The sequence below is a fragment of the Oncorhynchus masou genome, chromosome 9, assembly GCF_036934945.1.
Source record: "Oncorhynchus masou masou isolate Uvic2021 chromosome 9, UVic_Omas_1.1, whole genome shotgun sequence".
Lineage (NCBI taxonomy): Eukaryota > Metazoa > Chordata > Actinopteri > Salmoniformes > Salmonidae > Oncorhynchus > Oncorhynchus masou.
Window position 1 is genome coordinate 31,547,124 of NC_088220.1, and position 15,454 is coordinate 31,562,577.

A 15,454-nucleotide genomic window follows, 5' to 3' on the forward strand; every position below is an offset into this window, starting at 1 on the left:
GCGGACTCCCGGTCTACTGAACTGAACACATCTCCGACGTTTCCTCGTCTCTCTCAAAACTACAGAGAAACTCCCTGGAGGAATGGCTTTACTGGTAACTGTGTGTGTGTGTGTGTGTGTGTGTGTGTGTTCAGTCTCTTAGCGCATCCTGTAAATCAAGCATAAAGCTGTGTGTGTATAAGCTCTTAGCATTTAGACAAATGGGTCCCAATTTCAGTGAATAGGAGCATTAATGGTTAGAGGGGAGGCAGAAGCGGTGCGGAGTGCATTAGGAACCACTGATGGAGATTGAATAGACCCTTTCCTATCCTAAAAACAGCACTTCCTCTCTCTCTCTCACACTAGTGCTGAGCGATTAGTGCTTTTTGAGGTCGGTTTCGATTCGATCATTAAAAAAAAAAAAAAAACATGAAATGCATTATGAAATAATAACGTTACTATGATTTCAGAGTTTTTATGAATTAATGGAACTTCCAAAGCCCCAAATGGTGAGCATTCAAAATATATTGTCTCTGATCAGGTAGACCTCAATAGGATATTACTATGACATTCAATATTTCAGTTTATATTACTTTATTTTATTTGACTGCTTTATTCTTTTTAATTCCTTTCATTTTTAATCTCTGCTCAGGCAATAGCAGTCAGCCAGCCAGGCCATCTGTTATGAGTCTCCTCATACTGGACTGTCTGTAGTCATCCTATTTAGCTTGCCTGCCTAAGTATGCTGTAGAGGTGCCTGTCAATCATTTGACCACTTCTTCAAAGTAGATGAGGCATACTTTCCAGAACTGTCTCTGTCCCTCGTTGTGTACATTCCTCTCTCATACGGTCTGTGTATATCTAAACCTAACATAGCAGGCGTAAAATTGTATCCGTCCAGAGATCTGTATATAATGGTGATATGCTCATGTCGCTGCCCTAACAAGGGTTGTTGTCCCAAAGGTGGGAAGGCAGGTTGCAAGTTTTGCTTCAAAATAAGCCCATAGAAATGCATTGGGCTGATTTTGGCGAGTGAAAAAGCTGGCGCAGTGGATAATGGTCATTGTAGTTAATTACCACATTTCTGTGCTGAACTAAGTTGAATATTTGCTTAGTGAACACTACAACGCCCTTCAGCCTAGCATCCCACATAGTTCTTGACTTGATTTCTTTCGTGAATGATTTGAGAAACAGCGTGTTGGGCTCACACAAAAAATAAATGGAATTCAAGTAATTGAACCGACGTCGTTCAATTAGTTGTTTAATAATTGAAAAATATTAAATATGATGATTAATCGCTCAGCACACACACACACAAACTTTAGCACATCTGCAGACTCTACTGTTGAAACCTTAAAGCCGGACCAGCAGCCAGACGGCTGGCTGAAGGATCACTGCATGCCTATCAGACTGGTGCTGCTGGTCTAATTGTGATAAATGATAGCTGTTCCGCTGTCTGTCACTCTCTCTTTGCACATTGCACTGCCTGCCTCAGATGTGTGGAGGGCTTCACCCCAGCAGCTCCCGATCCATAACATCGGCCTGTATCTTCAACAAAGAAATGCTGAAGTTTTCACTGAATATGTAAAGGGTAAACACATTTGCTTTGATGCAGTGGATGTTTTGAAAGTTAGTGACATCTAGTATACCTCCGAGGCCCTCTAACTGTGAATGGTCAGCCTCTGATCCTGTCTTCTCCAATGTTGTGGTGACAGGCTGCCAATACCCTCCCACACATGGCCAATATAGTGTCCGAGCCTGTGAGTATGAAACACTTTATTACAGTTTAGAAGCTGTCCTGGAGGTGTAGCTGACAAGAGCTGTGGAAGAGCTTTCACAGTACACACACTGACTCAGACCATGGTAATATGTCTGAGTCCCATATGACGCAAATCATGTCTGTGTGGAACCAGTACTGAGGATTGTAGCTCCTTGAAAAGCGAGGCACTTCTTCGCTGTACATCTCTCACTCTGCCCCAGCCCTGAGCCTTCTTTCTCCCTCGGATAACCAAATACTACAGGCTGCCAGGACCCAGGGGTGGATAAATCATCCCTTTAACCAAAGTGAGCTAATTGAACGAGTTACTGATGTGATTGCCTTGTCTGGTCCACAGAGCATGGGGTGTACGTGTTGTTTTTAGTTTGTTCGTCTGTGTGAGGCCAACGGTCTTCACTCTTCAGTGCTAGTTGCTTCCCTAACTGGGGAGTTCCGATAGCTCGGCTTCAGCTGTTAAGCTGTCTGTCTGGACAGTTTCTAGAGTTCATGGGAGATGAAGGAAGGGCCCAGAGAGGTCTCTGTGGGATCCAGACTGATGTGTGACACTGAGTGGCTGTGGGAGCGGGACATTGTGTGGTTGCGAGAGGGCGGCCTGGGGGTGGTTTTGCCTTGGGCTTGGACTTCTGTCTGCTCTGAGCTCTGGGTTGCCAGGGTGGAGTCCATACTTGACTCTACTCCCGCCCCGGCCCCCATCCCTGTCCCCCTGCTCCCACCTTGCTTGTGCCTCTCCCAGGCAGAGCTCAGCTTCACAGCCAGGGCCAGCAGGTTCTTCCCCAGAAACACTGTCGAGACCCGGGGGTCCCTGTACCACAGCATGCCTGTGCCCCTGAGGGCCATTGTGAACACGTTGATGGTGACCAGACTAAGCCAGGGGTACAGGGCCTCCTTACGGGGCCCCCTCTGTCCCGGCAGGGCTGCGGCCCCCAGCTCTGTGAGGGCCACGCAGGGCAGCAGCAGCAGCAGGGCGTAGCAATAGAAGAACACCAGGCCTTCGGCCCACAGGGGCACCCCCAGGTCAGTGGCCCCTGTGTGGGCTTCCCACAGCCCTGCCTGCAGGTCCAGAACATCCAGTAGGTCCACCACCACCCAGAGCAGCCTCCCCCGCACTTCCTGTTTCCTCCGCAGGGGCGTCATGTTGTCAGCCCCAGTCAGGATGAGGAACAGGGAGGGCAGGCAGACTGACAGCAGCAAGGTGAGCGTCTTCCTGGCCAGGGGGTCGGGCGGTCGGCGTTCCATCCGGTAGTTCTGGCAGACGAAGAAGAGTTTGAGCTGGAGCAGGGACAGGAAGAGGAACCAGAGTGCGTTGGCAAAGCCTCGGCGAGGCGAGTGTGCTTCAGACACCACTCCCGCCGACACGAAACGCAGAGCCAGCAGGAAGCCCAGGTCACCTAGCAACACAGCGGCGCACGGCCACACGCCGGGCCCGGCCTTGCCACGGGCTCCCAGCATGCTCTGCTCCAGCAGGTAGAGGTCGACCACTGCCATGGTGCTCACCGTGACCAGGGTTGATACGCACACCTGGGGCGTAGGCACCATGCCTGGGAGAGGAACACAGAAACATGACAAAGCTGAGAGAAGGGAAATAATACAAAATAGAGGAACTGTTTTGTTCCCGTCTAGACTCTGACCTCATTAATTTGCCAAAGTGAATTTCCCTTGCATGATAGACAAAAGCTTTCTTCACGACTCTTGTCTACTTAAGTGATGTTAGTCATTCTTTTTTGCTTGTTGCTATGGATAAAGATAATTTTGATGCCAGTTCAGCAGTGAGCTTTGGGTCAAAGACCGTTCTTCCCTGGTCATACATCATGAGGAGGGGTGTTAGTTCTCACTCCTCTGCAGCTTTTTAATTTAAATGGGTCTCTTCGGCGATGAAAGTTTCAACCCCTCCTGGCGCCTTGGCTAAAACTCTTGAATATGACACAGGTTTCCTTCCATGGTGTTTTGCTTGGGTGGTCTTACCTTATTCATTATTAATTAATTGTGTTAAAGTGCAGTTAATCTTTTTTTTTCTCCTTCCTGTTTACTCGGCCTGTTTGATTCTCTTCGTTGCTGCCTGCCGCAGTCTTAAATTGGCAGAAAATTGCCTTCTCATTTGGGCTGAATATTAACAACGTCTCTTATTAATATTTGTTCTGAGATGTTTTTGACGGTAATTGCTTGTGTGTTCATGAACACACGTGTGTGTGTGTCTGTGTGTGTGTGTGTGTGTAAGCCATTCTAATTGGCTAATTTTGTGCCATATTTCAGCAGTGAACAGTATAAAACCTCAGTATTGATTGGGAGTGTGAAATTATCAGACTTTACGGTGAAATCAAACACTCCTCTCCTTATCGTATTGAGGAGCCAGGAGAGCTGAGGAGGGTTGTCGGCCATCTGACTAGCACTGTCGGGTGTCAACACTGCCATGAGATCTGGCATTTTAATATGAAATCATTACCACCTCAGATATCCCATAATGGCAACATTTGAGTGTGTGATCGAGCGAAACGATTGTGGGCTCCGCGGCCATAAGGGAACAAATGAACAGCGCTAATAACGTGTGTTTATGTCTGCTTCTGACTGACGACGGGCATCAATCTTTTCAATGCACCGCTCATCTGAGCCCTGTCATCCACTGAGTGAGAGGGACTGTCAAAGGGTCTGCAGGAGAGACTTGTGAGAGGGGATTGAAAGTAAGATATATGCTCTTGGCTGTCTACATGCCTAATAAAGTATTACTGCATGATGGTAATAGTTCATAAATTAACTCTGCTTGGAGAGAGTTGGAGGGGAGATGAGATGAAAGCCAAAAGTGATGAAGAGGAAGCTGCAGACATAAAGATGTTGACGCAGGCAGCTAAAGAAGACATGGCATCTTACGCCTGCTCTGTGTATGAATAGATTTAAATGTATTCATCACCAGGGATCAGAAGAAATTAAACACTTTAATATCTGGAACAGAGGAGTGAAAAATGGATGGGTGAGAAAAAGACCTAGACTGACTGACTAATCCTCCTAGGGGCATGGTGAGGAAATGAAGAGGAGGGGCACAAATGTCAGCTTCACTAATATCTGATTATCATACAGGGCTTTTTTTTTGTTTCACTGCGTCCTGATTATCAGTGCTGGAATTGAATGGATTCTAGTGTACCAAGCCGTTGACTGTGAGAATATTGGAATTGAAAAATGGTGTTTTATCTGAACAAACCTCCACACCCCCCCCACCCCCACCCCAAACTGCAGTCAGTGGAAGGAGAAAGGTAGTCTGCCACCCCAGACGGTGTGTTTGCCTTTCTCATTCCCAACACGCCTGTTGGCAATTCTATGTGCGTCTTAAATTGTACCCTGGAACCCTGTCATTCCTCTGTCAGCCTGTGTTTGTGTTGTGACGGCTTGTCAACGCACATTGATTTTGTTCTGAGTGAGCGGCCCTGATGACTGCCGTGTGTCCACTCTGCTCATCAATAATGACCAGATTCATCATCCCTATCATTAGAAAGCCGTACTGTAACTGACAGGCTGATTCAGGCTATTCCGCTGCAAGTGTAAGGAATGGGGCCTGTAAAGGTGGACAGGTAAACATTTGGTTGGTGATTTTTCAGCCGACGGTGTACAAGGACAAAAAGTCTTCCTCCTTGTTTGTTATGCGTGTTGTGTGTGTTGTGAAGAAAGGAGTGTTTTTGCCAATCACCCAGGTAATCTGTTATGGTTTTCAAAAGAGCTCCCCTACACACATGGAGACACACACACATACCTCATCTGTTTTCCTCTCTAATATTGGTGGTCTGCCAGGTGTGCTGGGAGGCAGGTAAAATAAAGATTAATTGCTCTAGACTTATAATTCATATAAAAACATCCCCAGGATATTTGTCTTACTACAAACTAAATCCAATGTAATCTTACCCAGCAGGAGGGGAGATAGCTCAGTCTCGCCTAAGTTGTACAAGGAAGGGGTATATGGGGCTATGTGAAAGCCTGAGGGGCTTGCTTGTTAGAGAGAAAAAGGGATTTCTCTTCAATTAAACTAAATTCATTTATGGAGGTAAAACGTGGAGGGAAAAAACCATCCAACTAATGGAATAGTATTGGCAAATCCTGTCTCATCCAGGTGACTGAGTTGCCATCCAGCAGTAACATCTGATGTCTCATGAGGCATTTGTACGCCTATGGGAACAGCTATTACATGTGTAGGGGTTGTAGGTATTGGAGCATGTACCCCAAATGATCATTTCAACAGAGATCTGTTTAAATGCCTTCTCTATGGGCGATTTTGTCTACCATTATGTTGGAGCCAGACACTTAACACCTAGTCACTCATTTATTTATGGTACATTTTAATGATGCACCACCTGTTACATAATCACTCTTTATTAATAGCGCATACATAATTCAACTCTTTCAAAGTAGTGGATAGCTAGTTACCCAAAGCATGCGTTCTTCGCTGCTCCTCTTGGCTTGATTGAGATCCACGTCGCCTATTAGTCGTACTAGAACGGTCCCTGGATAAACATTAAAGGTCAAAAATGATAATCTGTGATTCCTAAATTAGTCTTTACATCGGTTGCTTTGTGTTAGTCCTATAATGCTGTGTGTCTGTCGGGAATATTTGAACAAACTCCCACTCTGCTATGACGATCTTATCATACTGATAAAATAGGGGAAAAGTAATTGTCCATCTTCGAGTTTGTAAGATTTAAAACGTCAAGCCGCGTTTGCTTTTTCGGTCATCAGATAAACGTGTCATTTTGCACAGTTATCCCACAGTCATCGTGGGCGCAGAATTATCCATCTCTTGGTATGTCCGTATTTAATTTGACACCTTGGCTCTCCGGTCTGGCAGCCGAAGATCCAGTTATTCGGGAAAGAGCTGTGCGGGCTTGTTCGCCGGGCTCCGTATTCTGTGAGCTGTCGAAGTCGCTCAGAAGTAGACTGCTGCTTGACGCGGAATGATGATCAGGAATAGACGGCCAGATACGTATCGACAGTAAAGCAAACCTCGAGGACACGAGAGAGAAACATGAGGAAACTCGCCGCTAGAGTTTATGATTGCGGTGTTAATTTGTAGGCAGGTTACATACTCTCGGCTCCCGGCCTCGTTCTCTCTCACTGGGTGAGTTCGTTTTGCATCGTCCAGTGCCCTGGGTAGGCGGAGTTAAAAAAAATAATTATATATATATATATAATATAATATATATATTAGACCATTCCATTGGTCCTTAAGTGAAATCTTAACACACCGAGGGTACCGCTGCATAAATGTAGTTGCCCACAGTTATGTCCATCGGTTATGGTAATTATCATTATGCCACTTTGATGAAAACTAGCGTAATGGATTGGTATTAGATGGAAGTATGTTACAGCCTTGATTGCCCTGCCAATGCCTTACCCTAATGAAATTTATACGGAACGCACTCAGATATACGGAGCCAAGTAGAGCGAGAGATGCCTGTAGCCCATGGACACATCTCAAAACGCAGATGTTACTACTTTAATTAGACCCCTTCTGTTTCTTACCGTCTTTAGTTACACAACAAAACCATCCTGTTTCTTGTTGTACTGTAGATTTAAAACAGTCCCAGCTGGCTGCCTTATGGCCTAAAGGGTTTAGGAATGGATGATTTTGATAGTCAAGGAACATGCATTGCTTCACCTTGTCATTGTGTGTTCCGTTAAGTGAATGCATATGCATATCAATCTCCACCTTCTCAGCATCACATCTAAACTCCAAAGGCTTTCTCATTTAACCATCTCCCTTTTTATTATCTCGTCTCTGTGTGTGAGACAGGGGAAGGAGAGTCATCATTCTTGTCACAATCAGCTTTTCGCTCCACTGGCTTCCAGAGGTTTTCCATTCCCTTGGTTCAATTTGTTTGTTTTTCTCTCAGCTCTCCTCTTTCTCTCCCTTCTCATGCCTTCCAGTTTCATTCTCTCTGTCTCTCTTCTGCCTTTTCCTTTGGTTCCCTGTGGGTGTGGTTGAAGGTCACTCTGCACTGGCTCTCTTTCAGCATGAAAAGGGGGAGCAGACGTAGCGGGGGAGAGAGAGGGGGACAGAGGGAGGGAGAAAGGGAAGGCAGACTGTCCACAGCAGTGCATAGTCATCGCTTTCCCTCCTAAACATGAGGAAGTTTGGAAGGACGTGGGGTAAGAGACCGTCCAAGAATGCTAAGGACTGATTGGTTCCAAGCTGATGTCCACCAGTGGCAGAGGCCAACCACCACAGAGCCAGAATAGAATAGCAATCTCCTCTCCACCATCTGCTCTCACTAGTCTCCTTTCCGTCACATGTATCAGAGCTCTACCCTCTGCTGCTATTCATGCACTGCTTTACCTACCACACTGAATAATTTAGTTTAATGTGGCAATTGGAATGCTTTCTAAATTGCACAAATGAGAAAGTCACTTTAACTCTAACTACATGTACATACAACTAACCGGTGCCCCCTCACATTGACTCTGTACCGGCACACCCCTGTATATATTGTTGTTTTTTTACTGCTGTTCTTTAATTACTTGCTACTTTTATCTCTTATTCTTATCTGTATTTGTTTTAAACTGCACTGTTGGTTTGGGTCTCGTAAGTAAGCATTTCACTGTAAGGTCTACACCTGTTTTTATTCAGCATTTCACTGTAAGGTCTACACCTGTTTTTATTCAGCATTTCACTGTAAGGTCTACACCTGTTTTTATTCAGCATTTCACTGTAAGGTCTACACCTGTTTTTATTCAGCATTTCACTGTAAGGTCTACACCTGTTTTATTCGGCGCATGTGACAAAAAAAATTGATTTGAAATTAAATGACAGAACGTTTCACAACCATAATACTTCACTACTTTTCTGTTGCTGCTACTACAGCTGCTACGACTACTACTGATGCACTCCAATGCAACACTACCAAATCAATACCCATGTGATACAGTTCCTGGCTCTCCCACTAGCTCCTCCAGAGTTCCTGAGGCATCTTGTTGATGCCTCCAGTAGGCCATTCAGCTGCTGCTGCCTCTACACATGATTAATCATGAAGCACAACACTGCCGACAGTGTGAAGGGAACTTAATGGAGTCGAAAATACCATGTTTTCTTTTGCTGATCTGATTGGGCAGGTTCTTTGCTGTGTAGACTCAGATGGAGCCAGTATACGCCCTTGGAGCAGAGCTGTGCTGCTGGTTGTTGCTCACCCGTTGCGCTTGTTATGGAAAGGAGTTCTTTGGGAGTTTGGCCGTCACTGTCCGTCGTCATCATCCTGGTCATTTGGAGAATGTGCTTGAAGTACACTTATTTCAGTACAATATGTGAGAATTGACTGTAGGCTTAGAGGACCTGAGCTGACCTGCTATTCTCTGTGGCAGACTGCCGTGTCCCTACCCCCTCTCTAGGCGTGCCATGCATGGGTAAGACGGGTCAACCCAATCAGCAGAATGACGTCCTGATAGGGATGAGTGATAAAACTGCAACATGGCAGCAGATTAAATGAACACGATAACGAATGAGTGTTTCACCGGAGTTTAATTAACCCCCAGCCGCATCTTACCCCCCCTCTCACGGCACACACCCCTCTGTAACTCCTCCCTTCTCCCTATCCCACCCAACCACCACACTGCGTGCAAGAACAATTTATCCCCTGTCCTTCTTGTGTGCAAGGGGCAATTAATCCTGCCCCAAGGCCCCTCCTATGTCTGTGTCCTCTACCTGCATGTCTGCCACACTTGCTTACACACATTCTCTTTTTCTTGCTGTCTCGCTCTCTCACGCACACATGCTTCTAAGACACCTGTGAACTGGAGGACCCTTACACTTCAATTATCAAACATTTTAGCAATATGCATAGAATTGAAAAGTTATCGTCGGATATTATTCATCCTAATCAGACAGGTTTTTTTAAATGGAAGATATGTAAGAGATAATAGAAGACAAGTATTAGAAACAATAGAACACTATGAAGAATCTGGGAAACCAGGCCTGGTATTCATAGCTGATTTTGAAAAAGGCATTCGATAAAGTATGACTAGAATATATATTAATATAATATATATATAATATATAAAATTAATGCCTGGACTATTTTAATTTATACAATGGGTTAAAGTTGTGTGGTAAATAATGAATACTTCTCAGAAAATCTTCAACTGTTGGGGTAAAACGATGTTGTCCACTATCGGCATATCTATCTGTTATGGTCATCGACATAACAAATAGCTATTAAAATGAGCTCCAACAATAACATCAAGGGGCTGGAAATCCAGGGCTTAAAATTAAAGGCGTCAATGTACGTGGATAACTCATGTTTTCTTTTATATCCACAACTTGTATCCCTGCACAACCTCATTAAAGGATCTAGATAATTTGTCTAACCTCTGGGATACAACCAAATTATGATAAGTGTACCATATTACAAATTGGATCGCTAAAAAATGAAATAATTTTACCAATAAAAGGTCTGACGGTGAAGTGGTCATATTCTGTATTCATATCCCGAAATACACTCTCACAATACATTTAATCAGAAAGTTTGCAAAAATAGATAAGCTGATGCTACCATGGAAAGGTAAATGCCTGTTTCTTTTAATGGAAAATCAACCTGATTTTAATTGAGTCATATCCCAGTTTACCTATTTTTACTTATGGCCCTGCCCACACCAATTTACTTCTTTAAAAAAAATGATATGCGCAAAACATATTCCACATTTATTTGGAATGGCAAGCCAGACAACATTAAACAGGGTTATTTATATAATGAATATGAATTCAGAGGGCTGAAATGATTAAATATGAAAGTAATGAACCTCTCACTAAAGGTTTCAGTCATACAAAAGTTAATTCCAAACTCATTAAAAGTGCCTTTTCCAATTATAACCTTTCACTTTAAGTTATTTGAAAATTAAATGCGACCAACCGGCTCGATTTGGTATTATGTAACAAATTTTGAAATTGTGTTTTTTATATTGGATAAATGTATAGACTCGGAGCTAGAAAATTGTATATGATATACTACAATTGCAGAAAAATGGGAAAGTAATTCTGCTTTGAAAGTTGATAAACTTGTAACCCCGCTTTTGGCTCTTGAATGTTTTGGTACACCCACTGGAGAGCTCTTCTTTGTCTACATCCATTCTGCAAGTGAGGACTTAGTGGACTGTATATTCTTTAGGTTAGGTTTTACTTTGTGTTCGCTCCCATGTGCTGGTAAAGGCACAGATGACAGACAGGTAGGATTCAAATTGAGGTGGTTTAATAACGCTGAAGATGTACAGGCACGGAACAGCACTGCACAGTGTATATAGTATGGATTTGCTAAGGTACTTAGTGGTCTGGGAACTTGCTTCAACGTGTGTGTGTAAAGAGAGAAATAAAGATGGTGAATGACAGAATACCATCTCTTATAAACAATATGCATATGGCAATAAAATACAGCGCAATAAAACAAATAAGTGTATTAATTTAAGATCAAAAGGGTGCTGCCGCACGTGTACTACAAAGCATAGGACCATCTTCAGTACAGGGCTACAATGAACTTGAATACCTCTAAACAGTGAAATGCAATGTTATACCCATTTAATGATTTACCCTACACGTATACAATTACAGGGCATATAAACAATGCACTTGGGGACATTATCCTATACAAATACAGGGTTAAATGTCCAAAATTATATGAGGGAAAGGGGGATACCTAGTTAGTTGTACAACTGAATGCCTTCAAATGAAATGTGTCTTCCGCATTTAACCCAACCCCTCTGAATCAGAGAGGTCCGAAGGGCTGCCATAATCGACTTCCGCGTATTCGGGGGCCCGGGGAACAGTGGGTTATCTGCCGTGCTCAGGGGCAGAATGACAGATTTTTACCTTGTCAGCTCAGGGATTCGATCCAGCAACCTTTCAGTTCCTGGCCCAATACTCTAACCATCATAACAGAGCTTGCCAGCTCACAGTAGCTAGCTTGCAGTAGAAACGACTAATTAGTGTAACCATAAATAGGACATTGTCGCAGAGACAAGAACACCTGAAAGATATGAAATATGTAATAAGGACGCACACTGGCCTTGGCTAACACAATGAAAGCTAACTGGTGGGAAAACACAGGTGGCTGGAGCTTTCTCTCACTTGACTTCTCTAGAGCTGATCTTCTCTGAGCTAGAGATCGCCCACCATGTTCTGCTCCACTTCACCAGTGGGCGGAGCTACATCTCAGATATGATGAACTAACATTACTGATACGGTTAACTACAAATACTTAACAGCATTTTGTACATGTTCAGCATTGTTCACACCCTCTTAAGCCTTAGCCCCACCCATCTCTTTAAGGAGTCCCATGTGAGGCCATGTGCTGAATAGAATGAGTACAGTAGTATATTAAACAAGCAAAGATTAAAAGCTGGTTTATACTACGTCTATCGACATGTCTGTAGACAGTTGTTGTTCATGATGTCACTCCATTCTATTGTCGTCCGACATCAAACTTGTCATTGTTGTTATGAAAAAGTATAAACACAACTACAGGCTGCATGATATCAGCAGCCTGGTTGTCCAAAATAGCATCGCTGGTGTATTTTAACACTAACTGTTTAGAGTAGTACACAGCATTGTACGAGATCTTCAGTTTTTTCGCTGTTCCATGTGAGAAACTGCCTTCATTTCTCAGAACAAGAATAGACTGAAGAGTTTCAGAAGAAAGGTCTTTTGTTTCTGACCATTTTGAGCCTGTAATCGAACCCATAAATGCTGGTGCTCCAGATACTCAACTTGTCCAAAGAAGGACACATTTTTTTGATTGCTTCTTTAATCAGGACAACAGTTTTCAGCCATGCTAACAAAATTGCAAAAGGGTTTTCTAATGATACATTAGCCTTTTTAAAATGATAAACTTGGATTAGGTAATACAACGTGCCATTGGAACACAGGATTGATGGTTGCTGCCTATGTAGATATTCCATAAACAAAATCAGCTGTTTCCAGCCACAATAGTCATTTACAACGTTAACGATGTCTACACTGTATTTGACCAATTTGATGTTATTTTAATGGACAAAAAAAAAAATTTTCTTTCAAATGCAAGGACATTTCTAAGTGACCCCAAACTTGAACGGTAGTGTATGTCTGTCTATTTCGCCAAATATCTCACAATGTGTAATTTAGTCGGACACCATTTTTAATCATGAGAATCTCCTCTTTCTAATCATGTAAGGATGGGCAGTGTATTCCATTGTCATCAAACGCTAGTCAACTTCTGATTATTTCTGGACTTTTTCCCCCCCCTACTTCCTCGTTATGCAGACATAAGCACACTTGGCACCATTGAGGTGTGTAGGAAGTAAAACATCCACAAGTTATTTTTCAGTTTCGTCCTAAGAACAGATGGTAGTGGTAAAAAGAAAGGGATAAAAAAAATTTGGTGCCATGAAGGCAAAACGGAATTCTAAGCGTCACTCCAGTCAAAACAGGCTTTGAAGGTTTGATTCCATTCATTTGCTATGGGCTCGTGCTAGTGTTCCAGCTTAGGCAACGTTCTTTTGCCATTTTTCAGCCTTGGGTTAATTTTGACTCATTCTATTGTCCAGCCTTCCATAATCCCAACTCATAACTTTAATAACCTGCATGAATCTACAGGTAGCTCAAGCTAACCAACTAGCAATGCAGAGCCACTGAGATACAAATACTATTATACACAAGCTAACAGTACGCTTTAACGTGCAATAACTTTCTGACTAAAATTAGAAACGTATAATACCCTAGACCACTGCGCCACCCGGGAGGTCCATCATATCCAATTTTATTGGTCACATACACATGGTTAGCAGATGTTAATGCGACTGTAGCGAAATGCTTGCGCTTCTAGTTCCAACAGTGCAGTAATATCTAACAATTAATCTAACAATTCTCCAACAACTACCTAATACACACATCTAAAGGGGTAAATGAGAATATGTACATATAAGTATATGGATGAGCGATGGCCAAGCGGCATAGGCAAGGTGCAGTACATGATATAAAATACACTATGTAATATGAGTAATGTAAGACATGTAAACATTATTAGAGGTGTCAGGACAATAACCTCACACTCAACGTCAACAAAACTAAGGAGATGATTGTGGACTTCAGGAAACAGCAGAGGGAACACCCCCCTATCCACATCGATGGAACAGTAGTGGAGAGGGTAGTAAGTTTTAAGTTCCTCGGCATACACATCACAGACAAACTGAATTGGTCCACTCACACAGACAGCATCGTGAAGAAGGCGCAGCAGCGCCTCTTCAACCTCAGGAGGCTGAAGAAATTTGGCTTGTCACCAAAAGCACTCACAAACTTCTACAGATGCACAATCGAGAGCATCCTGGCGGGCTGTATCACCGCCTGGTACGGCAACTGCTCCGCCCACAACCGTAAGGCTCTCCAGAGGGTAGTGAGGTCTGCACAACGTATCACCGGGGGCAAACTACCTGCCCTCCAGGACACCTACACCACCCGATGTTACAGGAAGGCCATAAAGATCATCAAGGACAACACCCACCCGAGCCACTGCCTGTTCACCCCGCTATCATCCAGAAGGCGAGGTCAGTACAGGTGCATCAAAGCTGGGACCGAGAGACTGAAAAACAGCTTCTATCTCAAGGCCATCAGACTGTTAAACAGCAACCACTAACATTGAGTGGCTGCTGTCAACACCCTGACTCAACTCCAGCCACTTCAATAATGGGAATTGATGCGAAAGGATGTAAAATATATCACTAGCCACTTTAAACAATGCTACCTAATATAATGTTTACATACCCTACATTATTCATCTCATATGTATACGTATATACTGTACTCTATCATCTACTGCATCCTTATGTAATACATGTATCACTAGCCACTTTAACTATGCCACTTTGTTTACATACTCATCTCATATGTATATACTGTACTCGATACCATCTACTGTATCTTGCCTATGCTGCTCTGCACCATCACTCATTCATATCTTTATGTACATATTCTTTATCCCCTTACACTGTGTATAAGAAATTAGTTTTGGAATTGTTAGTTAGATTACTTGTTGGTTATTACTGCATTGTCGGAACTGGAAGCACAAGCATTTCGCTACACTCGCATTAACATCTGCTAACCATGTGTATGTGACAAATAAAAATTGATTTGATTTGAATTTGAGCTACCCCCTACTTTGCGCAATTTCCACCTGAAGACATACCCAAATCTAACAGCCTGTAGCTCAGGCACAGAACCAAGGATATGCATATTCTTGGTACCATTTGAAAGAAAACACACTGAAGTTGGTGTAAATGTGAATTGAATGTAGGAGAATATAACACTATATCTGGTTTAGATCAAACAATGGGGGAAAAAAACACTTTGTTTTTCTTTTTGTATCATCTTCAAAATGAACAAGATAAAACAAACATTCAGATATAATGATGCGGACAAGTTCAGTGAAAAATACAAGTGGCAACAGTACTTGTGCAAAGTTTCAGAATGATAACTTCCAAAATGAGTGTGCTACATGACATTTATCATGAAGTCACCCAGGTGTCCCACAAAAGTAGCCCAAATGTACCCAAGTGTCCAAATTGGTGAAGGTATATATTTTGAAACAAATAACTATATACAAAATAACAAAATAATTATTGATAAAAATATATATACACTGCTCAAAAAAACAAAGGGAACACTAAAATAACACATCCTAGATCTGAATGAATGAAATATTCTTATTAAATACT

At 42.9% G+C, this 15,454-nt stretch overlaps 1 protein-coding gene and 1 pseudogene across 1 annotated transcript; one reads left to right on the top strand and one right to left on the bottom strand.

Annotated features, from left to right (window-relative positions):
• Positions 1 to 15,454, top strand: part of LOC135544992 (large ribosomal subunit protein uL11m-like) — a 62,510-nt pseudogene that overhangs the window by 14,753 nt on the left and 32,303 nt on the right.
• On the bottom strand, positions 610 to 6,822 carry LOC135545193 (transmembrane protein 121-like). The gene is made up of 2 exons (XM_064972824.1): positions 6,161 to 6,822; positions 610 to 3,294 (listed from the first exon to the last, which is right to left on the bottom strand). Exon 2 carries the CDS (start codon positions 3,290 to 3,292, stop codon positions 2,234 to 2,236), a length of 1,059 nt encoding a protein of 352 aa, XP_064828896.1. The 5' UTR covers positions 3,293 to 3,294; positions 6,161 to 6,822; the 3' UTR covers positions 610 to 2,233.